General features: G+C 39.6%; 1 protein-coding gene across 3 annotated transcripts in view; it reads right to left on the bottom strand.

Moving 5' to 3' along the window:
* The window catches only part of LOC146507364 (uncharacterized), a 28,533-nt gene extending 7,563 nt beyond the window's left edge, over positions 1–20,970 (bottom strand). For 2 of the 3 annotated variants that reach the window (XM_085179352.1, XM_085179353.1), the window contains exons 1-3: positions 20,752–20,970; positions 7,600–8,573; positions 2,797–2,848 (exon numbers count right to left, since the gene is read on the bottom strand). In XM_085179352.1, coding sequence (XP_085035478.1) covers positions 2,797–2,848; positions 7,600–8,573; positions 20,752–20,832 — 1,107 coding nt within the window. In that variant the 5' untranslated portion in view covers positions 20,833–20,970. Of the gene's footprint in view, positions 1–2,796; positions 2,849–7,599; positions 8,574–20,383; positions 20,724–20,751 lie in introns of those variants that run through there. The other variant, XM_085179354.1, reaches the window with a different exon arrangement.
* Between the last annotated feature and the right edge of the window lie 5,175 nt (positions 20,971–26,145).

Genomic DNA, 26,145 nt, shown 5'->3' with positions numbered 1-26,145 from the left:
CAGCTTCTTTTACATGTAGCTTAAATGACAGATTTATGAAACAGTGGTATGGTGCCAGTTGGTCCACCTTTGGTTTTGAAGGTCTCTTTAGGCTGTGGGGAAGCCAGTTTCACAGCTTTCCAAGTCCACTGGTGAAGTTTTCTAATCACATCCTTTAAGAATCCATACAAGGATCACAGATTAGCACCCTAAGTGGTGGAGTCATCAGTTTTAGAGTGGGTGTTCCTCCAGTCTCCAGGCTAGAGTTTGGGTCAGCCCGTCCTGTGAGCTTGATGTCGGTTTCCAGCAAAGACGGTTCTTACTTGACACGCTCGTCTGTGCGGGAAGCTTTCACATTATAAGCTCAGGGACTGACTTTTTTTTAAAGCATTGTTTTGTTTGCGTTTTCACTCCCTGTTGCTCCCCTCGTCTCCACAATGAAACGATTTGTTTTCTCCCCTCTTTGATTAACTGCTCCGTGTTGTCATAGATGTCATGGAAGAATCAAGACTCAAGAATCTGAGAGTCTTGAAACATTAGACATTTTCTTGTAATGTTAATGCCTGGCAACATGGGCCTCAGGTTCCTGCCATTGATTGCCTAGCGACAGGAAAAAAATACCTCAAATGTGAGATCACAGTTCAGCCAACAGACCTCAAATTCAACACTACATGTGATCCTCGTCAACACATCAGACATGTTTGAAGTAGACGGTGTGAACGGTTGGAGAAACGAAAAGAGACAAGACTCAAACAGAAATTCCTTAATTTAATAGAGAGATGAAATTATGATCTCAGATCTGTATTATTAGTATTGTTTTTTATCATCATTTAGGACATTTTGTGGACCAGTGTTATAATTAATATTTACATAGTTCAAATATAATAATAAGCTTTTAGTCAAATCATTTTTTATTTGGGTAAATGGCCTGTATTTGTAAAGCGCTTTCCTAGTCCTTAAGGACCCCAAAGCGCTTTACACGTTCAGTCATCCACCCATTCACACACACATTCACACACTGGTGATGGCAGCTACATTGTAGCCACAGCCACCTTGGGGCCACTGACAGAGGCGAGGCTGCCGGACACTGGCGCCACCGGGCCCTCTGACCACCACCAGTACTTGTTTAAATTATGATCCCACAATATAATAGTACCTGTGTTCTAAATAATAAACACCAATAGTGCTGTTCGATATAAAGATATATATCGGATGACGATATAAAAACGTCTATCGTTTCATTTTACGCTATCGTTTGTTTCGTGGTGTCGCAAAATAAACTGTTTACGGCAATATTTTTTCATTATTTTGATGGTCACTGTAGTGGCTATATTCATTTATTAAAGTTCTCTCTTTCTCTTATATTTAATATAACCACACTATAGACAGACAAGCGTTTGTTTTTATGCGTTGTCGTTAGCAACAACGACGGTAAAACCACCGCATGTCCGCTTGTTCCACATAATCCTTTCACAATAAAGCTCAAGATCCTGTTGAGACTTTTCAAAATAAACTGAATCACGTGGAAGAGCAGATTATTTACGGATGAGAAGTAAAAAAGAGCCACCAGGTGCTAAAAAAAAAAATCAACCTTAGACTCAAATGTTAGAACAGGCTTTTCCCCGCAGCACGCCGTGTAATAAATACGCACAAAGAAAACGGCGGCCGTTACAACTTATGTCTAAAAATGTATCGTTTCATGCATCGGTTAAAACACTCGACTCCAGCTACATGACGCGCAGCTGGAAACACTTCACGCAAGTCGAGCTGCCCGAGATTCACAGAATTTACAGAAAATGTTACATTTTTGTGATTTTATATCGTTATCGGGACGATAGAATTCTTATGTCGGGATATGAGATTTTGGTCATATCGCACAGCCCTAAACACCAATATCAATAATTACATTTATTGTTGGCATTTTGCTGGTAACTGCTGTCCCTCTTACTCCACTATCACCATACTGTGTTTGTACTATCCTAATGGACTGTCAGAGTTGAGCATTACACCCCGGCCGAAGTGAAACAAAGTTAATATCATCCTAGAAATATCATCTTCTTATTCCACGTTTTTGTCTCCTTGCAACATACAAAGCTACATCACAGCTAAAACTTTAGTTTAAGCCTTCAGTGTGTTTTGTTGGTAGCATGAATACACTGTTAGGACTCAAGCCTCTCACAGAGATGTGAAGTGCCTCCTACTTTTCCTAGTGAATATTTCGTTTCAAGAGCTTCCCTTCTTGTGGGCAATTTTCACACTTTTAATCGCCACCATCCAAATTTCCTGCACTGCATGAAATGTAATGGTTTTCATGCATGTACAGCACAATCTACAGAATTCAAATCTAGGTTTAAAGAGTGTGATTCCATGATGCTCCATTTCTTCTTTTTCAGTAAAAGGAAAATTTACTGAACAAAAACTAATTTGTTGATTTAATAAGTGCGCTTAGTGTCCTCGTTCTGTTGACCTTAAACCTTTCGGTTCAACTACAATCTTCACACACACCCTCAGATTATCCTCAAGCACTCTTGAGGATCTTTGAAATCAATCTGTAAAAACAATTCCAATTTTAGAGATTTAAAAAGGTGCAATAAATGTAGGATCGTACTTTATTTTTTTCCTAATGTGAATACATTGTCATTTATATTATTCAAACTATAAATATAACGGCAAAATGCCATTTATGCCAACTTAAACCCTTGTCTGAACACATTATAGGTGTCGTTTAAAAAAAAGATTGCACGTTTACTTGTCAAAAAGCCAACACCTTCTGGGAAGATCATCACTTTTTACACTTAACTGCAGTAATATCTGTACCTCAGAGTTGCTGGATGCGCAGGAGCTGGCCCTTTTTGGACACAGTTTGGGTCTGGAAAAAAAGAAAGGAAATACCACAGCAATTCAATTTATTTTAAAAGACACATCTGATATTCAAATTTTACGGCTGACCTCAGTTGTTTCCCCACTCTGAGCAGTGTTTTCTCAAAAATAAAAAACTCCTCTGGGGGTTTGTAATTTCAACCACAAATATTAAGATTGACACCACCACATAAAACTGAATTGATATGAGAGCTTTCTGATAACACTAGCCGCCTCAATCCCAGAGCTATTTCCACTCAGTAATTGCTGTGTTACAGTGTGGAAGGACGGGGCCGTCACACATGTGCTCCAGTCTGCTTTAACGGTTCACAGGGTGGTTGTTGCTGAGCTGTCTTTGCTATACATCACACTCTTCCTCTAGGGATTTTCATTTTGTCAGTAGGGCTGCCACGATTAGTCGACTAGTCACGATTACTAATTTAATAGTTGACGCTTGAAGCTTTGTAAGATCCTGAAAGACGCAGGAATAAGTAGTAGGATTTAAGAGTGTAATAACGGACTGAAACAGAAGATGGCAGCACTGCATGTACAAGGATGCCAGCTGCCGTTAAACCCCGAAGAAGAAGAAGTAGCTCCGTCCCAGAATTCATAGCGGCCCTGCTCAGTTTCCAATAATGGCGGCAGCTAGTTAGTTTTAATATTACTCTTATTATTCTTTTTGGGTCACAAAATAAACGTTTAACATATTTTCTGGCGAGAATGTAACTGTGTAAACCTCAAATATCTGCTCAGTTTATCAAGACACCACATATTTTCAAAAGCGCTCCGACGTTTTCGGAGACGTCTGTTACCCACTAGCTCGATAGCTAGCCAGGGGCTAGGCTAACTAGAGCCGTGAGAACACCGGACTCCCGGCTAATCGTTTTCAAACCCACCGCTGTCTTTCGCTACTCAGGTTAAACATGATATATAAGTCACTTAGATAACTTAAAATGTTATTGTTCGGCTTTTTTTTTTAGCATTTTATTTGTTCCTGAGTGAATCGGTTTGGCTGAGATTAAAGTTATAGTTTATACACAGCTGAATGAACATCAAGCAGACAGCTGATTATCAGAAGGGTGTCCGTTATATTTTAGATAGCAAGGAGTTTATTAAACTTCACCGAAACAATCTGCAAATTTCATTAAAATTTAATAAACTATCATCTTGTCTTTATTTTTAGTTAGCACAGACCTTAAACACTTAAAGCTGTAAGCTAATGATAGTTATATAAGAGCAGATGCTGCTGGTGCAATAAGCTGTACGTTTTACTTTCAATGGATTTGATTAGTCGACTAATCGCAAAAATAATCTGTGACTAGTCGACTATCAAAATAATCGTTTGTGGCAGCCCTATTTGTCAGTGCTGATGCTCATTTCAGGTATATGTGAATTCTGACCCCATGCAGCGCTCTGATGTGAACAATGTAGCTGCTATCACATAGAAGAGCAGCAGATCTAGCTAGATATGCTTCTCCACAGGTATTAATGTGGATATTAGTATTAAAGTCTTCAAACCACTCGCCTGTTTATCAAGGTCTAACATATCTGTCTGATGTTATTATTCGATTTCTCATGTTCTTAAGGTTCACGTGAAGAACTGAAGCATCCAGGAATATTTGAGCAAGTATCCTTTTATTAAAAATGGCTCTCAGCTGAATGAGTTCATATCCAGCTACCAACTCAGGGCAACCCCTGCTGTGACTCATGCACCTTGGGCTGTTTTCTGACAACAGGGGATCTTGGGAGTTACCCTCACTGCCGCATTAAACTTGCACAATCTCGCCTGACTCGCCAGGCTAGTTGGTTTCAAATGGTTTCTGTGAACTTGTTTAAGTTAATAGGGAACAACTGAAATAGAAAAAAAAAACTGCTACTGTGGGTTTCTGTGAGCTTGATGTTTTGTGGCAATGCATTTCCTGGCTTCTGAATGACTTGTGTTTTTGTTTTTGCTAATTACTCTTTGATTTTATTGAACATGTGTTACTAATTTCCCTGTCATTAACAGTGAGAACGCAAGGGTTATTGTGCCTAACGGATGAGTTGGAGAAACTGAGCAACATTTGAAATCAACACCAATCATATTTAACAGTTTCTCATTGAAAGCTCAACACTGAGACGGGCACATATCTAAACATTTCTAAATTCTGAATCTATCTGGACCAGTAAGCTAAACCAGTCTGCTTGTCAGAACAGATAGTATTACAAACCTCCAAACTTAACCCTCCAGTTTGTGTTCATTGTCCCCTGGGATGGAGAGGGAACAACTTGTAAACTACACCTTTTGACTGACTCAACAGTTTTACCTCTCCTCGTTGTCCCTTGTTCCCATTTTCTCCGCCCATTCACTTTCATGCAGCCTCTGTGTTTTTGTGCAGTGGAATTGATGCCAGGTGCTGTACCTTGAATGCCCCGCTGTCTATGGTGAGAATGCTTCACATCAAGAAAGCCGCGCCATTGCAGCCAAACCCAACTAATCACAGAGGGTGACCACATCAGGGACTGAGACTTCCAGCTGAGTCAACATAACAATGTCATGACTGTGTAGGTGTGAGGGTATTAGTCTTTGTGTATACATAAGTGTGTGTGCGTGTGAATATGTCATCCCAGCTCCTTTATATCTGAGGAGAGATTACCTGTAAAATCACCAGAATTTGGAAGGTTTAATTCTAACAAAAGCAGGATTTTTACCTTAATGCAAAAATGTCTCTAACTTGTCTTGTAACTCTTTCACTAGCTATTCACAAAAAAAGGATCATGCTTTTGAGGTTGTAGCGCCCAAATGCTGGGACCGCCTTTTAGGTCAGCAGAATCTGTGGTTTCTTTTAAAAGACTACAGAAAACTAGTTTCTATAGGTTGGCTTCTCTTTAACCCATTGGCCATTATCTGTGGCCTTTTGTTCTCCTAACATGTGGGTGTATGGGCGAGTGTATTCAGGAATGAATGAAAGGCCATGTGTTTGACTCTCTGATCTAGAAATATGTACACTCATTGTTTTGTTTTTTTAAATAATAATAATAATAATAATAATAATAAGCTGATATGCCCATAGTGAGAGCACTAACTTGTCATGCTTATGTTAGTGTAGCATGCTAGCACGTGCTAGGCAGTGTTAGCCACAGTTTAGCTACGGCTGAAGGGTAATGCATCTTTTTTTGGATGGTTTTTGGTCTTTAACCAAATCTGGACAGATGAGAACTTGATAGAAGGAATACACAAAAGGGATGGGATTACTGAAAAGCCTTTGTTCTGTAAATCAATTAAATATGTGTGTTCGACATTTCCCTTAAACTGGAACTTGGTGGTGTAGCTACACAAAAGATCAGATTATTAGCGAACACAATTAACATCTAACGGTAACCTCTAGGAAAAAACAAACATGTAAGCACAAAAAATTGCAGTGTGACGTTACAAAACTGAGCGAAAGATGATTAAACCCAAACTCTTCAGGTTCTACACTCTTAATAGAAAATATGGGGGAAAAAGAATAAGAAAAGAAAACCCCTAAAAATTATGTAAATAGGAAAATTGAGTTCAGGTTGTTATACCTACATTTGAGCCAGGACTGTGAACTTTTCTGAAAAGCCCAAAAATAATGAAGCATAACATCCAACCTCTAAAACTAATGTTTGTTCAGAAATGTAAGTAAATAACTGACATTTTAATGAAAAATATTAAAATGTTTTCATAAAAATGAAAAATCATAATCTTTGATTTTTTCCAGCTTTTTTTTATAAAACTTTAAATTGTGAATAAAATTGTGGATAAAAGCAAGAGCTTGTGCATATTGATAGATTAACTGTTACAGAAACAAAACACAAGAGGCACTCAGAAAACACAAACCTTCGCCAAAGCAGCTCAATAGTTACTTTTAAGGGAACAGTGTTGTATTTTGTTGTCTTTGTTCTTCTTAAATGTACTTTAGGAAGCTTGTTGTGGAGTTAAGAAGAAAAAAGGTTGTCAGAGGTCCAAAGTAACATGATATTTAGAATCCTCATGCGTCATTCCCTATATGTTGTCAATAGACAGTAAGAAATATAGTTTTAAATAGCTCTACATAGCATTACTATCACTTTGACCTTCAGGTCAGAGGTCAAATATGACATTTTTAAACATATTCTATACTTTCTATGTGTTGACAATACACACTACACTTGTAAGAATCATAGTTTACGTTCTAAGGCTTTGTGTCAATCTTTGACCAATAAAATCATTAAGTTGACCTTGAACACCTTGATCAATGCAAACCAAACTTTAATGAATCGTTACCATGATTCCCACTGAAGCTTTACCAGAATTCACTCAAAACCTCGAGCTGTTTTTACACAGAATGATAACGTGCATGCAAACACTACCAACAACATGATTTTGTCGTTGGTCATGATTTTGGTAATTACCAGTACTGTCATTCAGGGCAGCTGTGGCATAAATGTTTCATTGGGTGGTGGTCTAATTAATTTGATAAACACTGTACATATCCATCTCTCTCTCTATGGTGAAATGTTGGAACTTTGAATTAATATTTAGTCAAAAAAAAGAAAAAAGAAAAGCTTTTAAAAAAACAAACAGTTCTATCCCATCTTCAGGTAGCAAAGCCCCAGCCTGATCCTTTTAAAATTGTAAAGCTCTCACAGGAGGAAAACTATAAAAATGGACTGTAAGTCAAGTATCATTTCAGTGCACAGTGCTGTATTGGATTAAGGTGGTGCTGTTTCCAAAATGTAATGCCTTTAATATAATAAAGTTAACACTTCTATTACCTGAAAATGATGCAGTGGGCACTTGTAAGTATCATAGCGAAGAAAGCAGCTCCACTCACTGCAGCCAGCAGTGTGTCTAGCTTATTGGCAGTATAAGCTGTGGCACGGAGGTCTCCTTGTGGCTCGGTCAGGTTCTGGTAGTGGAATAGAAGAGCAAAACCACGTCCCCAGTGGGTGGTGGTGATCAGTTCCATGATGACCTCCACCATTTCCTGGCTTGAGCCAAACACCAGCTGGCTGCTAGGAGGCCGGTTAGACCCACAAAACCTAGAGGAGAAGGTGATGAGGTCTGAGATGTAGAGGACATCGTGGGGGCAGGCGTCAAGGACAGACTGCTGGGTTTCAGGGCTTACACTTAGACTGTTGGTGGAGTGTGGTGAAGAAATGGTGGTCTCATCCACAACTGTGGTCGGGTTAGTACTAGGGTTGGCATCTCCCCTTGGGTGATATGAGGAGGCAGAGTTGATGGCTTTGTCCAGAGGAGGCACAGCGTCAGGTAGGAGGAGGAGAGTGGAAGGAGGTGGCAAAGATAGGCTGGAGGCAGCATCTGCAGATCTTTTGGCAGAATTCGAGACTTTGGTAATCTCCATTTTTGTAGACTGTTCTTGGACAACTATTTGCTTCACCTCACCATCTTGGAAGGATTGCTGCGTCTTTGAACCATCACCTACACTCTGAACCACGGGATCTTTAGCCACTGAAGAGGTTTCATCGGCCCCTAAGGTGCCAGGAGCGAGAGTTGCCCCATCCTCTGCATCTTCTTCATCAAATTTAGAAGCAGAGAACTTGGATTCTGAGTCATGACTTTCAAAAACATCAAAGTCAAATATCTCCAGAATGAGCTGGTAATCAATAGGCACAACAAACTGCCAGACGCAGTGTGTCCCAGAGGAGTAGTTGTATGGGAAGCCAGGAGATAGAATTAGGCCTTGAACATCCACCACATCCACCCTGGCACCACAGTCAAAATACACCTGCAACAGGAATTATTTAATTAGTTGTGTCATATATCAAAATCTGCTTTTAAAGTAGATCTAAAAAGTCTTGCATTTTTTAATTTCAGACATTGACACCCTTTCTAAGACCTTAGATAAACAGGACTCAACTCAAAAGGTTAAGCACAAAAGCAAAAGCCAATGTCCCACCGATACTTGCATTTTTGTTATTCTTTGGCATTTCATTGCTAACTAGTAATACATTACACCGTCTAATTCTGAAATTTACTGATTACATTTTCTGTCTGTGTCAAAATGCACCACTAAGACAAACAACAAACGTGACTTGTGGTTAATTGGTAAATGGTAAATGGCCTGTATTTGTATAGCGCTTTTACTAGTCCCCCCTAGGGACCCCAGAGCGCTTTACACACCCAGTCATCCACCCATTCACACACATTCACACACTGGTGGAGGCAGCTACAGTTGTAGCCACAGCTGCCCTGGGGCGCACTGACAGAGGCGAGGCTGCCATATCGCACCATCGGCCCTCCTGGCCAACACCAGTAGGCGGTAGCGTGAAATGTCTCGCCCAAGGACACAACGACCGAGACTGTCCGAGCCGGGGCTCGAACCGGCAACCTTCCGATTACAAGGCGAACTCCCAACTCTTGAGCCACGATCGCCCCCATTTCTTCGTAATTGCATAACAAAACCAGTTTGAAATGGTAAAATGGACTGGGACTTGCAGCTGTATTCAGAAAAATGCCAAGCCCCACCTTGACTCCTCCAAACACACCTCCTGGCACTGTGGTCAAATAGCTGAATCGTTGTTTTGTCTAACTCTGTCTAACCTTCTTGTACAGAAGGGCTGTTACCTTTTTGTTTGAACTGTTTTTCTCCCCCAGGGTAAAACAAAGTAAACAGTCATTGATCCAAATCATTCAATTCATATGTTCATGGCTACGGGTGAAATCAAGCACCTGGGCATGCAGACTGCTTCTATAAACATTTGCGAAAGAATGGGTCTCTCTCAGGAGCTCAGTTGCCCATTTCATGCTCCCAGCTTTGTGGGAACAGGTTGGGTATGGCCCTTCTTGTTCTACCATGACTGCATGACCACTGCACAAAGCAAGGTCCATAAAAACATAGGTAAGTGAGTCTGGTTTGGAGAACTTGTGAGAACGTGGCCTGCTCAGAATCCTGACCTCAACCCAACAGAACACCTTAGGGATGAATTGGAGAGACTGCGAGTCAGGCTTGTTCTTGTCTCGTCCTGGCAGAGACCAAACAATTAAGCATAGTACACAAATGTTAAAAGGGTTGAGGCTGGAGCTTTGGTAAGGCAGGTAAGTTTAATGTTACCTTGCTTTATCACTTCCAAAACCAGTTTTAATGTGTGTTTTGGGATTACTGTCCAATTTGAATACCCAAATGTGTCCAATAGTCAACTCTCTAGCTGATTTGAGGTGAAGTTGAAGAATCTGGAGTTAATCCTCCTCCATTATTCCATGCACTTTGTATAACGGGCCATGAGGAGCATGAAGCTGCCACCACCATGCTTGACAGCTGGTACAGTGTTCTTAGATTTACAAATTTATATTCACTCCTCTAAACATACCTCTTGACGCTGTGGTCAAATAGCTCAATCTTTGTCTGGTCTGACTATAAAATTCTCCAGGATGCGTCCCAATTCAGCTGCAATTTACTTGTTTTTCAGATAATTAATTATGTTTTAAAAATACGTAAATATCATATTTAACATCAGTTTAAGTGGGGGAGGGGAGGGGGGGTCCCCTTCTTTGTATGTTACAAGTTACCACACTGTTGAGCAGCTTAATTCATTCTTCAAGAATGTGATTAATGCTTTCAAATGGCCTTGTGTAGACAGTTTTTGACACCATCCATTAAACGGTCCTCATATTTAACTTGATATCTGATTGTTGCTTAGTTACAGACTGATTGGTAATTACATTTGTTTTTATCTCATTTAGCTGACTAAGAAATTAATCACAAGAACAGTACTTATATGCACATATTTACAACAATTTGTTGCTAGCTCCAGAAGACCTTCCCAACCTGTAAACCTGCATCAATCTACAATTTTCCTTCTTAATATTCAATGAGTTTGCTGAACTTTCTCAATGTTCTGAAAATTGGTCAAACCAATAAGTGCTGTCAAACAAATACTTGATGATGGCAAAGAGAAACTACCAATTATAGTCAATCATGGTCGCTAACAAGACGATAATAGGCTTTGAGCTTATCAAATTAAAACATTTTTTTAAACTTATATGCTGTATGCTATACAGTCATTCTGCCCTGGAAAAAGAACAGTTAAAACAACTCTTAAAAGCCCAAAATTACCATGACATTCATGTCCAGGAGTGTATGTTAATTTCTGACCACATCTGTATATAGCGCGTTTCTACTCAGGTTGAGCAGTCAAAACGCTTCCTTCTTCAGTGAACTATTCAACTCTGCTGTTCCTCCTTTACATCAAAGCATAGGTTTCACCTGGGTAACCCTTGGGGAAGGGGACTGGGGTATTTCTTTAAACACGCTGGCTATAATTCTTCCCAGGTGTTCACTGGTATAAGGGGGACCTTTGCCCTAAGGAGAGGCATATGCACAGTTGGTTGGGCCAAGCAGCTGAGAAGCAGACCTTTGTAGGGGGGCTGAGTGTTTATGAGCTTTCCTGTTGGTCTTCCCTGTTGTGGCCTGTCAAAAAGCCCTAGTCAGGCAATCCTTCTTTCCAGACAGGTAACAAACCAACAACAACAGGCGACGTTTGTGCTCTAGACTGGGCTGGAAGTGTACTAGATCTCTTTGAGATTGTAGTTTACATAGGAGCTGTGCAACCTAGATCGGGGACATGAGAAAGCTAAACTCTGATTGCTACAGGAGTGATCTGCCCCCATCCAGCATTCTGCAGTTAGTACATTTAAATTGGTAAAACCTGCATGTAAATTTTGACTGGAAGAGTGAACCACTCACTCAGCCCTCAGGTCATCAGGATGAAACTAAAAACATTAACGCCAATATAGTCTCATAGGCAGGCCACAGCATATTAAAGACACATGGGGGGATCAGCTAGGGCAGCACGGCCTTCATAACTAAAGAAAATACGACTGTTCTCAGCTGTTTAGACATTTGGAAACATATCCGATCCTAGAAATTTCACAATTAGCAAGTCCATAGCTGCACTCACATTCTCTCTTGAACTTCTTACATGAGTATTATATGATTATTGACTTAAGTAACCCTTATCTATGACCTCACCACTTTGCATAATAGTAAGTTACATAACAGTACCTTAACATGCTACCAAGTTAGCCAGCAGCAGCTTTCAAATTGTATTTTAATGATCTCAAGAGGCATTTCTACCCAGATTGATGAAAATAAACAAAATGTTAATTTAAAAAAATCCCTGAGGACAAAAACAGACGCAATTAACATCTGCCCTTTCCTCTGCTATTGACTTACACTGGAACACACATTAAGTACCCATCTCGCTCAGTGCCAAACATTTATGTTTGTGGGCATTCAGCAGTCTGTCACATTATATCAAAGTACTTGGAATATATGATTACTGCAGTACATTACAGTTAACTTTACAAACAGTAATAGCATTACCAAAGACACCAAAGACCAGTGTTTGTAGCATACTAATGACATATTATACAAAATCTTTGCTCACTCTTAGTATTTAAAACTTTCTGACATTACTCATTTTCTGATCATTTTCCCCTGACACTCTGAGGCAACTACATTAGTGCATGACACGCTTGGATTGCCTACACTTAGTAGAAATTAATGTGATGTGATTAATGTGAGGAAAGAATTACACGGATGACATTTGAACGGGCCAAATGCCATTCCTGCTGAAGTTAGAGAGAGTAAGCCGATTAGGGGTTTGCAGCAAGGTTGGGCAATGACAGCACTTAATACCACAAGGGTGCATAACATGGCAAAGAGAAAGATAATACCGCCTCCAGCCAATGGTACCATTAGTAGATACACCTGTGGTATTAATTTCAAAATCCTACGTCGCCTTCTTCTCAAGTTATTGCAAGATTTTCAGAAACCCTGAACTCGGACCTGGAGGTCAAAGTCACTGAGATCGAAACACGTCCCAGATTTTTCTAGCTACAACTATGACATCTAATTCGCTTCGTTCTGGAGTGACTGCATCTACAAATTTGGGTGTAAATAGTAGGGCTGGGCCATATCATACCGTTCACGGTATGATAAGAAAATGAAATCTTGTGATAGAATATGGGTAAAACGCGCATGCGCAGTGCCTTTGTTTTCATATGCACATGGCGGAAAAAGCATGGCGGCGACGGAGAATGAGAAGGGCGAAGGCGGATTGTTGAATGAAACGGATGAACCAGAACTGGTTTGTAAAAATGCGAAAACTTCAGTGGTGGAACTGGTTTAGCTTTCGTCCGTCAGATACAGACACATTTTTTGGTAGAGCATGCTAGCGGGCCGTCGTTATTACCGAACCGATTTTTTGTACATGGCGCTCAAAAATCTGTCAAACAAATGTTTTAGTACAACTTTGCTAAGCTACGAAGCCGCACCGCTTGATGGATTGTCGGAGCATTACGGCTATCGTAGTCAGGAGCCTGGCGGAGTGATGATACTGTGCTTCAACATAATATTACCGTACTGTGTGTGTATAACCTCTTTTTAAGTTTTGTGAATATTATACTTGGTTATGCTGAGGATATGTTGGCCAGTTTCCACTGGAAATGCCTTTTGGTTAAACTGTCAGCAAGGAATTTGCATTTGCACTGTTACATTTGTATATAGCTTTAATGCACATAAAAACAGCTGCTTGTTTAACTGAAAATACATTGATGGGGTTTTTGCACTAATAAATTTGTGGAGTTGTAAAGCATTTTGTCTCGCGTCAATTATATCATCAGTTATATCGTTGTCGCGAATTTTCAAATATATATATCATGATAAATATATTTGGCCATATCGCCCTGCCCTTTCACAATTTAAGGCTTTTTCTCAACATAAAATTCAAAATAAATAATTTGAGCCTAGGTAGTACTGGCAACTTTAACATCGCTGAGATTAAACCCTTTTTCAAGTAAGGTCTCACTTATTTTAACAAAATATCATCACATCATGACCAGTTCTCATCACAATCAAGAACTGGCGCCAAAATCTTTGTTTTACTCCATTTCTTCGCCGTGTTCTGATGCAGAGATAATAAAACTATTGCACTAACACCACAGATTGCATGTAAAAGATTAACATAATTTGTGGAGTGTTATTGTAAAGACTTGGCTTTACAGTTTTTTACTACGGCCTTTTGGCCATAGCTCTTAGATTTCTGAAACCAGACATGAATGACGGGTGGATCTGACTGTGAAACTGAGTAAAGTGCAAATTCCTACAGAAGCTACTTATCAGTCACAAGCAGTGTTGGTCAAGTTACTTGAAAAAAGTAATCAGTAACTAATTACTGATTACTTCCCCCAAAAAGTAATCCTGTTACTTTACTGATTACTTATTTTCAAAATTAATTACTTAGTTACTTAGTTACTTTTTAAAAACACGATTTACAACCTGAATAGGTGATAAAGTGATAGAATTGGGCTGATAGATTTCAGCCCAATTCTATTTTTTCTGCATAATCCATCATACAAAATGTAATCAAATGGAAAAGTCTCTTTTTAAAACTTGTTTTATTAGTTTTAATCTTTTAACTTTATGCATCAAGCAAAAATGTAATTATATGCAACATTCTCTGACTGGAAGAAATTAGTTTAATATTTAAACCTATTTTCTGCACATTCCAGCACATAAAATAAAATCGTTTTGTGTGTGTTTACACTCACTCTTTCGAATAGATGCAAGTAAAACACAGCAGAAAATAAATAAAGTTAAAGACTAGCGGTCCTGTTGCTCTATTTTCACCTGTAAAGCAGGAGTGGGGTAGGCGGAGGTTTACCCTGGTGCAGGTGTGCCGCGGTCAGTGGAAGAATCCGTGAGTTTCTCTGTGAGTTTCCCAATACGTGGTAGCTACTCGGTGCTTGCTTGGAAGTTTAGGGGTTTTTTCGCTGTAAAAAGAAGTTTTCTTCCCACGCACAACAGACGCTAATGTTTTTGTCACTTTTTATGGAATCAAACTCAAAGTAAGGTCAGTACTTCCACGCTTTAAACGCTGCACGCTCATACTCTCTCCCGCACTCAATATATGATCCATTGTTGATCTGCATACAGCTGTTGTCACGAACGTCGCACTCGCTTACGTCACTGTCATGAGACATTCTCGCAAAAAATAAAAAAAATCAAAAAAAAAATCACGGTTTTAGTAACGCAGTAACGCAGCGTTCCTACGGGAAAGTAACAGTAATCTAATTACCGTTTTTGCAATAGTAATCCCTTACTTTACTCATTACTCGAAAAAAGTAATCGGATTACAGTAACAAGTAGGCCTACTTGTGACCCATCTCTGGTCACAAGTAGGCCTTCCCAAAAGGCTGTGTAGGTCTTCCATCCATTAAAGTCATTATCTATAATCGGAATCATGAATCACAGATCTTAATTATATCTATTCCTAATTACAACAACAACAAAAATAACAAGTCTCCAAAGTAAAAGTCTGTGTTACAAATGACTGCCTCCAATCCAGGCCCATTATGTAAGGAGGAGAAGAAAAAAAAGAAAAGAAAACGTCAGTCTCATCCTATCAGCGCGCTGGGATGTATAGCAACACCTTGAAAAGCATGTGCATATATCAAAGTTTTTGTTGCTAACTTCAAATTAAAGTGAGTGTAGCTTTTTCAAAAATATAAAAATTCTCAATTTGAATATTTGCCATGTTGCCTTTAGATCTCTGCAATTAAAAAACAGGGACTACTGATTTGCAAATCCACACACTGTGTTTTGACTGAAATGTTGTACAAGCTCCCATATTCATTGGACACAGGGTTGTATATGCTAGACTACACATGAAAGGGCCCCAAAATGCCACGGTGTCTAATGGAAATGGGACATTCTTATAATGCCAAACATCTCAGTTCTGTTACATCACAGGCCGCTCTACTGGCAGGCCGCTAATTATTCAAGGATGCCTTTTCTCATGACCAAACAATGGGCCACATTGCTGTTTTGGTGAACCACTCCACAAATGGGGAATGTGGATAATATTTTAATGAAGTGATGCTAATAAGTACATGGCATAAGAGCAGGCTGGTTATGCCACTGACAGAAGCTTCCCCGGACACAAGTGAGCACATAATTGTCTAAAATGACTTGTTCAGTAAAATAATGGACCAGCTGCTGTCATTACTGGGAGGCCCCAAGCAAATGGTATTGTTCCACAGTTTTCACTTTGGATCACCAGATTTTTAAACCAAAGAAGAACAAAAAAAAAAAAAAATTCAGTGACAAGTTCGTCTAATTAAACTAACTATCTAATTAACTAGCTCATGTTGTGCAGCTGATTTATATAGCATATTTACTGGACTCTATGCAGTCCTGTAAAGAAATTAAGTATACCCTTACTGCTTTCATAGGAACTAAGGAGAGTTCAGGTGAGCGGTTACACAAAACCACAATCCATCTTACCAACAAACTCCTCCCAAGGTCAGACCATGCAATACTCTGGGGAAAAAAAGACCTACCACCTCAGACTCTACTGGGCTCAATAGCATGTTAAAGTTCAAGGCCTTAGAATTGGGGGAAAAAATAAAACAAGTAAAGCATGTTTGGAAGGTTTGAGACAGGAAAGAAATAATAGAAAACCAAAAAATACAAGCACACAAGTACCAAAATAAATAATAATAATAAATAAATAAGGTGTAGTAATAGCTCAGGCAAAGTCCAAACCTCAAATAATTTCAAATGCTGTGGCAGGATCTGTGCATAAAACGGATGCCCTCTACAATGACGTGAGAGACTGATCAAGTCATACAGAAAATTAATAATATAATAATAATAATAATAATAATTAATAATTAATAATCAAATAATTCTCATTATGGTTGCTAAAGGGGATTTTATAAGCTATTGAATCATGGGGTGTACTTGTTTTTTTCACGACTGCACAGAGTCCCGTGGAAACTCTTTCAATTACCACATGTAGTAATATTATTACAAATTTCAGCATGCGCGTGTATATATATATATATATATATATATATATATATATATATACACACACACACACTGATGACAAAAACTACTGTTTATCATATTAATATGCCAAATATGTACATTAACAAACATGAAATATAAAAAATTTATGAATGTGGAAGCTATAAAATACTTTCATAGCATATGTATGATAATATTTTACTTTTGTAAAAATAAAAATAAAAAAAAAAGGTTAAAAAAAACAAAACAAAAAAGTGTTTTGTTTTGTCTTTTTTTGGGGGGGGTTACCACCCAGGCTGACGACACCCCTGTGAAAACTGCAACACGAGCTGCTTCTGCTGAAGCACTGTTAACACACACACTCTGCCTCTCATGCACAAACAGCCTGGGACTGGCTCATAAACAGGCAGGCAGGCCCCTCAAAAGGGGGCAGGAATCCTCACCAGCCCTGTTTACTGGAGGAGAAGTGACACTGCTTCGCAGGCTAGTGCTTGGGTTGCAGCAGCCCACTCAGGACGCACTGAAATCACACTCCACTTGTGAACCAAATCTGAATCAATATCAACATAACTAAACTTTGCCATAGTAGTATACAGTATGAATTAAAAAAAAATGTAACCACTAAAAATGCGTGAAGTATGTCTTCACCTCCTCTCAAATAGACTGGATTTGATGTATCTGGGATACAAGTATGAAGACCAAAAAAATAAAAAATTCAGGTAAACAAAGTGACACAGCTGCATAAAAAACACAAGTTTAACACAAAAAAAAGAAGCTTTACTCAAATAGAAAACATAAAATTCACGAGGATGAGAAAAACCTAACAAGATTATGAGTCTCTAATTTAATTAAACCACTTTGACTCAAAGTTCAGCAAACATCTAGGAATTCCCCAGAGTTACACTAGTTTCCAAAGATAAGGACTTAAGGGAAACTGCAGCATTCACAGAATAAAGAAAACAAACTCCGAGGCTTAGAAACTCAGAGCTCCAGGTATGCAAGAACCCCAGAATAACAAGGACAGACTGCAATCAACTGAATCTTAACCTCTTTGTGACTGTCTACAAATACACAGACAGAAAACAAGCTCTTTGAAGTAATTCTCCACAACTGTGAAAAGGTGCCGATACTCCAGCCCAGGACTTATCGCATATCCCCCTCGTGTCCCTGCCTCTCCTACTGGGATTAAGTGGCTGCACGCTCAGCCAATGGTGAGTTTTTATAAGTAACTGGCACGGCAGTCTGATTAAATCCAGGCATTTCTGGGGTTGCCCTTGTTGGCCGCTTCAGCCCATTTTCATCACAGTTTGCATCAAGAGCCATTTATGAAAGACCTCTTTGAGTCATGCATGTTTGATCAACTTTGTATTTACAGAGCCATCATTGGATATTCACTGTAGCCTACATGGATAAGTGGGGTGCTGTAAATTATTACAGCTGTGGTTCTCTAAAAGCTATGTGACTGGGTGGGCTTTTCCATGTTTGTGGTGTAAAACCTATTAACATATTTCCTCTAAAAAAAAGGGGGGGGGGGGGTAAAAGTGCTGCTGCTGTGGTAGCTGTTAAAGCAAGCCTTTGGAACCCTGTGGCGAATCATGACCTTATCTTCACAGTGGTTTCAACTGGTTTGGAGAAATCATTCCCAGATTTTGGAATACGATTGAGCCAATGTATCGGTGATAATTAGTGTTTGGGCAGCACCCCTATGAGAAGCCCGATGCTGGAGGCTGTGCTGACAGAGTAAATTGGATTCAGTCAGGATGCAACAATATTTCCAAGTTTAAAAACATCAGAATTCCCAGGTTTATCCAAAAAGCTCGATCTGACTCAGAGGTGTGCCTCTGTCATATGAGCAGTATATTCATAGAGTCACGAAGCGAAGCACCTGATTTAGCAAACGTAAACAAACCAGATGAGCTTTAAAATTTAAAAAAAAAAAAAAACCTCAGAAGGCAGCACAAGCAGAAACTTAGTTTAAATATTCCAGCAGACAGCACCAAATTAAAACATCATCCAGGTTTTACACCATCTGCATCTCTGCTCATCAGTTCATCTCTACCAACTGCAGATCACTGACAAACTATGGCATGTTAATCTGTTCACAGACCGAGCAGATCCTTCATCAGATATGTGAATTCATTATTCATTCTGAAAAGAGATCACTCTGCCCTCATTCTGAAACACCGACCAGGGAAACACATGCTTCCTTTTTTTTGTCTGACAGCAATAGAATAAATTCCAAACTTGTTTATGCTCTTCTGGAAAAAAAAAAGAAAAAAAATCAACTTAATACAAGGGGAGCAGAGGACAAAGCCATCATTTACTGTGCCACTTCAGGCAGATAATTGCAAAGATAGTGAGAACCCTATGCACACAGGAACTAAAGCTGGAGACGCTGACAATTCAATATAGTGTGGGCTTTTGTTGTCTAGCTCTGATTGTGCTGCTCAGCCATCATTCTTCATCAGTGGAACTAGACAACTGTTGACAAATGGAAACCACAAAGCTTTTCCTGACCGACAATGTGACAATCGCGGAGATCTGTGCCGAAGGTAACCCTTTATATAACGATACCAGCCATTGTCACAAAAATGGGGACAATATACTGCATCACACAAAAATGGCAAACAGAAGAATCAGGGATCAGAAGACTGAGTGGATGATGCACTTTAAAGATTAAAAAAAAAGAGAAAATAAACAGTTCTCTTGTTTTCCTCAGTCACGTGTAGAAATCTCCCTCTTATACACATTAACACATCTGACTTCTCTCAGGTAATTTCATCAGTGCAACTTCAAAACCTCAACCAATCAACTCTTAAGCGTTCACAGGCACTAATCTGACATTTTAGCGACCTTTTGCCTTCTTCTGTGGTATGTCAGAGACCAGAGAAGCAGCTCCTGCCCATTTGCTTTCCTCTACACCAGACAAGCCTTTGGATCATGAAGTTTTCCTGTCAGAGGCAAAGCTTTGGACGTCACAGTCACCAAGTATGAGAAGTTTCACATAAGGTTAACATGTTCCCAATGTGGTTCTCATTTCAGCAGTTTGGACTGCATGCCATTCTCCAACTCTGAAGTGCAGTAACATCAAAAACATGCCCTTGCCATCAAAACAACTCTTTGAAAATCTTTAAGGATATAACTGCCTCAAAATTTGGAGTTTAAAAAAAAAAAGGAGGAGGAAAAAGGGAATAAGGACGGAATTTTTTTGCCACTTTTTCATGAATGGAAAAGGTGCATGAGAGGAGAAACTGAAGTGAGAGGGGAGGTTTAAAAGTCTGGCTACAGATTACGTGACAGGGGTTATTTTTGCTATATAGCCACGTGGAAAAGTGTGATATAATAAAAGTAAAAACAAGTAAATAAATTAAGAAATAATACATTAAACGACTGAGAACCTCGTTACACAAAATGCCAACCAAACCACGAACTGACCCCAGGGTAATTCCGATAACCTGTTTATGTTAAATAGTTGTCTCCTGCTCAGCTTTCACAATGAGATGCGGCGCGCTGGGAGGGTCATGCTAATGTCCCGTCCTGTTAGCAAGCACGGCGTAGGCGAACTTTAAGAGTAAAAGCTGTAAATTTAAGGGGGCAATGCTAATTGCAAAACTTCTCCCCAGCGTCAAGTAAAAGCTTGCTTGTTCTTCGAAGCAGAGTACCCGTCTGATATACTCGGCTGAAATGGTATGCAACCAAAAGCATTTAAAGGTTTACATTACCATATTTTGAAACTTACTACGTACTGCTTCTTGCTATCGCCTACACACAGAGACGTCTGTAAGAACTTCGTTACGTTGGTAAAATAAAGGCTGATAGTAACAGGCGGACTGCATTTAAATTGAAAACGTAGCTAACGCAATTGCCCGTCGTACGTGTGCCGAAATGAACGGTGGCGCCTGTTTTATCGTATAGTAGCTGGGTTCAACTCTCTCGGGGTCAATGAGTTTACCAATAAGCGAACAACTGTAGAATATCACGTTTTCCAAACGGAGTTCGCGGCTCGGTTCTCTACACACCATGAGCACGACACTCAAAACAGAGCTAAGAACGTGTGATTTATTTTTGCAGCAAAGAAATGTCAACTTACTTTCTGTGCAACGCATCCCATCACGAAGAGTAGATATGCTGTCATACAAACATGCACCCCGAGCGACGTAACGTAGCTCATTTTTTCCTAATTGTTTCTTTTTAACGCCACGCACATTGAACTGTGTATCCCGCTCCTCTGCTTCCCTCTCATTCACCTGAAGTGTCGGGAGCGCGCTCCCATCGTTCATGGGCAAACGCGGACGACCGCTGGACCGGACCTCTTCCTAATAAAAGCTCTCCGGTTCGACTTTATCCTTCCCAGTAATTTTAATTATTAGTTCGTACATTTGAGCCATCACTTTTGTTTGGTTTTATTGTGGTTTCTTTCTAGTACCAGTGCTAGAAATTGATTTTTACAGTATTATGAAATGTTTCTTTCAGCTGAAGTATTTGTTCCTTCTTTTTGTCCGAGTACTTGTAAATCAAATCATGTGTATTCTATAGATTTTATTGTTTTTTATATAAGCCAAACCAAATGAAATTATGCATTTTAAATATTACTTGTAGAATCAGAAGAAGAAGAAGAAATATAAGCCGTATTCACAGAATTACCACAGTTGTGTTGAATCCAGGCTTCTGCTTTGGGGATTAAATTTTATTTCAGTATATTTATATCAGAAGAAATTTAATTTTGGCTTGCAGACAAACTACACTGTTAAATCCGAAATATCCTTCACTTAAACAACATCCTTTAGTGTAACATTCAAGCTATCACTCAGAATGGTTTCATTTGATTGTGATGGTTTATATTTGGACTGTAGGAAAAACTTACATTTACCGGTGTCATTGTTGTTACCGCCATTAGATGGAGCCAAAGGCAACTGAAAACCGAAAAGAAGTAGAGGAGAGTAAACAAGGCCGTGTGATTACAACTTCCCTTTAATTCATTCAGAATTCTTCCCTCTTATGTCTATGCAATCACTCCATGTCACCCAGACATTCTCAGATTAGCCTTAGGTTTGGAAAACAGTTATCAGAGGCATGTAAACAGAGAGGATAATGTTTTAGTGTTTTTTATTTATTTTTCTTGCCTTTAAAAAAAATACATTTCCCAACAGTAAAACAATTTTTTCCTTTTTTCCACAGTGATCGCAATAAATATGGAAAGACTTATAATATAGTCATATTAAATAAAACATATGACAAAAAAAAATGTGAGCACCAGTTCTTATGTTCAAAACTGACTCTGGGAAAGGTGTATATGTTTAAATTAAGATTTATTGCATTTATTGCATACTGCATTTGGGAGTATTGTCTCAGTCTGTCCATGTTCTGTGCAATATTTTTGGCTCATGTGCAATTATTTTGGTCCCAGTCTGTTTCAATGTTTCCTACACATACACCATGTATATACATATACACTGTTTTTTATTTTATTTTATTTTATTTATTTAATTATTTATTTATTTATTTTCCGCCTTCGTTGTATATTGGTTTCTCTTCTTCTTACTTTTGCACCTTTGTGGTCCAGCTACCCAATTTCGCTGTGCAAGAAGTCTAGTCTCTAAGTGCAAGTCTCTAAGTTATAACCACAGCTGTAGCTGCTAAGTGTGACTGGTAAAAACTGCAGAGATTTTCAATATAGCATTTCTAAACATACTAGTTTTCTTTAGAAAGCATAAATTATTTCTATTTGCACGCAATAACATTTGCAATGCAATTGCTGTGCAATGATGTCCTTTACCTCTGTAATGCTCAAATCCTGTAAAATCAAATTAAAACTGAGGTTTATCTTCCAATTTACACAGTGTATGAAAACATCAGCAAGGATTTGGCCTGTTACTTTGGAAAGTATTATACCAAAAAAACCCAAAAGAAATAGCTTTACGCTTGAGAAAAAGAATTGTTAATGCTCACAAAGCGGGGGATGGATATACAAAGTTATCACAGCATTTCCAAGTGTCAGGAAGGGGAGAGAGAAGCATCAACAAGAATTTCAAAGAGAGAACAAGTCTGGCGGTAGGATGTGAAAAATTTCAAAGACTCTGGGAAGAAGGAAAGACAGATGTGACTAAAGACCCAGACCTTACAAAGGAAGGTTGCAGACCAAGAAATACTCTTCTTCAGAAGTACTTCTGCAGAAGTAGACACCTTCAAGCCATACAGAGGTATGCTGAGGACACCATGGAGAAAGATTAAGTGTACTGGAAGTGCATCCTTCGGTCAGATAAGGGGAAACTAGAGCTCTTTGGCCAAAGAGACGCTAATTATGTTTGGAGAAAGTAGGAAGAGGCATTCAACCCAAAGAACACTGTTCCCATAGTGAAACACGGGGGTGGGAGTATTATACTGAGGGGCTGCTTCAGGAACTGGCAACTTTTCATGTGACCTGTGACCGCCACAAGAAAAGAATGGACTTCTTCAGTCTCATCTGACTGCAGGTTTTTCCAAACCTTATAAGCATTACATTTGCATAATGACTGAAACTAGCAACGCTGACTAACAATGGGCCAGGGGGTTAGTTTTAAGATCATTAATATGCAAATTGTGGTGTCAGCTTGCAGTTAGCTGAGGGTGAAGAATTCACTTGGATGAGCGAGGGAACATTTCACCCACTGAAAACACAACATCCAGATGAACAGAATCGATTTTAGCATGCATCAAGATAGCACAGTACCATGTTTTACATTTGCAAAGTTGCATCTGAACAAATCACAAGACTTCTGGAACAATTACCTTTGGACAGACAAGACCAAAGTGAAGATGTTTGGTCATAATGCTGCGTGTGGAGAAACCCAAACACAGCATACCAACACAAAAACTTCATACCAACTCTGAGCACAGTGGTGGAGGGGTGATGATTTGGGCTTGTTTTGTCACTCACAGGATGTGGCCACTTCATATTCAGTGAGTAAACCATAAAGTCCTCTATATACCAAAGTATTCAAGGGTCTAATGTGAGGACATCTGTCTGACAGGTAAAGTCTGGCCCAAACAGGACAATGACAAACACAGGTTTTAGGTGACTGGTTTGTGACTGCAGCTAATCATCACCAAATGTATTCTAATTCTTGTTTAATTCAATATTCTTGATTTCCTTGATGACTGCAGAAATATAACGCCAAACCTATCACCTGACTCTTCAGCTCACCACACTCTTACAGTTTTGTTTCATTGTTGAGCTGACAGACAAGTCATCTTACTGCATTGGTTCTTTAATTGTTTTCAGACAAAAAGCTCTTTTGAGACACTTCTCTTTTGAGAATTTGCGATCATTAATCCAAAGAAGAAAAACTTGCATGCATCACAGAACCTGTGTGTACGTAACAAAGACCAAAAGACATATTAGAAGTATTTTACCACAGCTAATGTTCCCAAATTCAAATCAGGAAAACAAATACTTGATGTCTGATGTCATATCACGATGTTCCATATATGCTGTTTTCTAAAAGCATTTATGAAAAGACTAAAATAAAATGTGCACTGTTCTACTCAGTTTTATCATTTGAAAATTGTATCGACTGACCCCTCCTCAATACATCTCCTGATTGCTGAAAAAATTGACAGTGGATAAAGACTATTGATATTTAACTCAATATTAAACCAGTAAAGTCACAAAAATAGTTTTTAAAAAAATAGAAAGTATTGACACTCTTACACCTTGTGAAGAGGATTACATTTTAAATGGATTAAATCATTTTTCCCACTCATTTACCATAAAAACATAACAGTGAAGTGAAAAAAAATTGCAAGTAATTACATTAAAAGAAACGTTTTTCTGAGTAAATTGAACTTGGAAAAAACTGCAAATAGATTCACAAACAGTCATTCTAGTACAGCCAATTATATTTTGGTAAATGTCAAATGTTGATCAATTTCATGTCACACATTCATACAGAGTAAAACATTTCTGAATATGAAAAGAACTAAAAACATGTAATCTGATAAACATTTTTGTATTGTCTGGATACATCCTTCTGCACTGCCATTTTTCCTGAACATAGAGGCAAAGAGAAGGTCACATCGTCATGTGTGTGAGGAACGTCCGATACCCACCTGCACGGAAGCAGGACACGGTGACAGCTTTCTCTGTGCAAGGAAGCTCAGGAGGCTCCTCCTGGTGGCAGAAGAGCGTGGTGTTTGAAGCTGGTCAGCCATAACTTTACTGTGCAGCATTCTTCATGTTTGAGGAGCTGAGGCCTGAGGTTGCAGGTAGAGACTGCCCTGGCTCAAAACTCATCCTCATCCATGGAGCTGTACGGAGACTCCTCTCTGGCCCAGTCAATAATCCTGATGACTTGAGGGCACGGGAATATAAAGCATACCCTGTTCAAGAGGCATTTACATAAAATCAATTACTGTCCAAACACAAAATACAATAAATAAATAAATAATCATTCAATTAAATACTACATAGTAAAAATTGCATGTTATAGTGTAATTGTCTTAACATATAAGGTCAGGGAAATCACTTTATGTTGCATTCCATTGGCATTGACAGCATTAGGACTAACTATCCATCCATCCATCCATCTTCATCCGCTTTATCCGAGGCCGGGTCGCGGGGGCAGCAGCCTAAGCAAAGAGGCCCAGACCTCCCTCTCCCCAGCCACCTCCTCCAGCTTATCCGGGGGAACACCAAGGCGTTCCCAGGCCAGCCGAGAGATATAATCTCTCCAGCGTGTCCTGGGTCTGCCCCGGGGCCTCCTCCCGGTGGGACATGCCTGGAACACCCCACCCAGGAGGCGCCCAGGGGGCATCCTTGTCAGATGCCCAAACCACCTCAGCTGGCTCCTTTCGATGTGGAGCAGCAGCGGCTCTACTCTGAGCCCCTCCCGGATGGCCGAACTTCTCACCCTATCTCTAAGGGAGAGGCCAGCCACCCTTCGGAGGAAGCTCATTTCTGCCACTTGTATCCGCGATCTCGTTCTTTCGGCCACTACCCACAGCTCGTGGCCATAGGTGAGGGTAGGGACGTAGATCGACCGGTAAATTGAGAGCTTCGCTTTTACACTCAGCTCCCTCTTCACCACGACGGACCGGTGCAGCGTCTGCATTACTGCAGCTGCAGCCCCAATCCGTCTGTCGATCTCCGGCTCCCTTCTCCCATCACTCGCGAACAGGACCCCGAGATACTTGAACTCCTCCACTTGGGGCAGGAACTCATCCCCGACCCGGAGTGGGCACTCCACCCTTTTCCGGCTGAGAACCATGGCCTCAGGACTAACTATTAAAATATAATAATAAGAAGAACACATGGCAACGTCGTGGACTGTTTGGGCTGCTTTAGGTTTACAGCTGGGCTTTCTCCAGGAGTTTTAGTAAAGTATGGCTTAACAAATTGTCTGCATAAAACACATTGCTTTAATAGAGGATCTATATGACACTTGTGTAGACCTAGCACACTATAAATAAAAGCCATCTTGCAGACAATAAAAAAAGCTGACTTTAA

Source organism: Neolamprologus multifasciatus, chromosome 12, assembly GCF_963576455.1.
Source record: "Neolamprologus multifasciatus chromosome 12, fNeoMul1.2, whole genome shotgun sequence".
In the NCBI taxonomy this organism is placed as follows: domain Eukaryota; kingdom Metazoa; phylum Chordata; class Actinopteri; order Cichliformes; family Cichlidae; genus Neolamprologus; species Neolamprologus multifasciatus.
The sequence above is the reverse complement of the archived record's forward strand: the minus strand, read 5'-3'. Positions and strand labels throughout refer to the sequence as shown.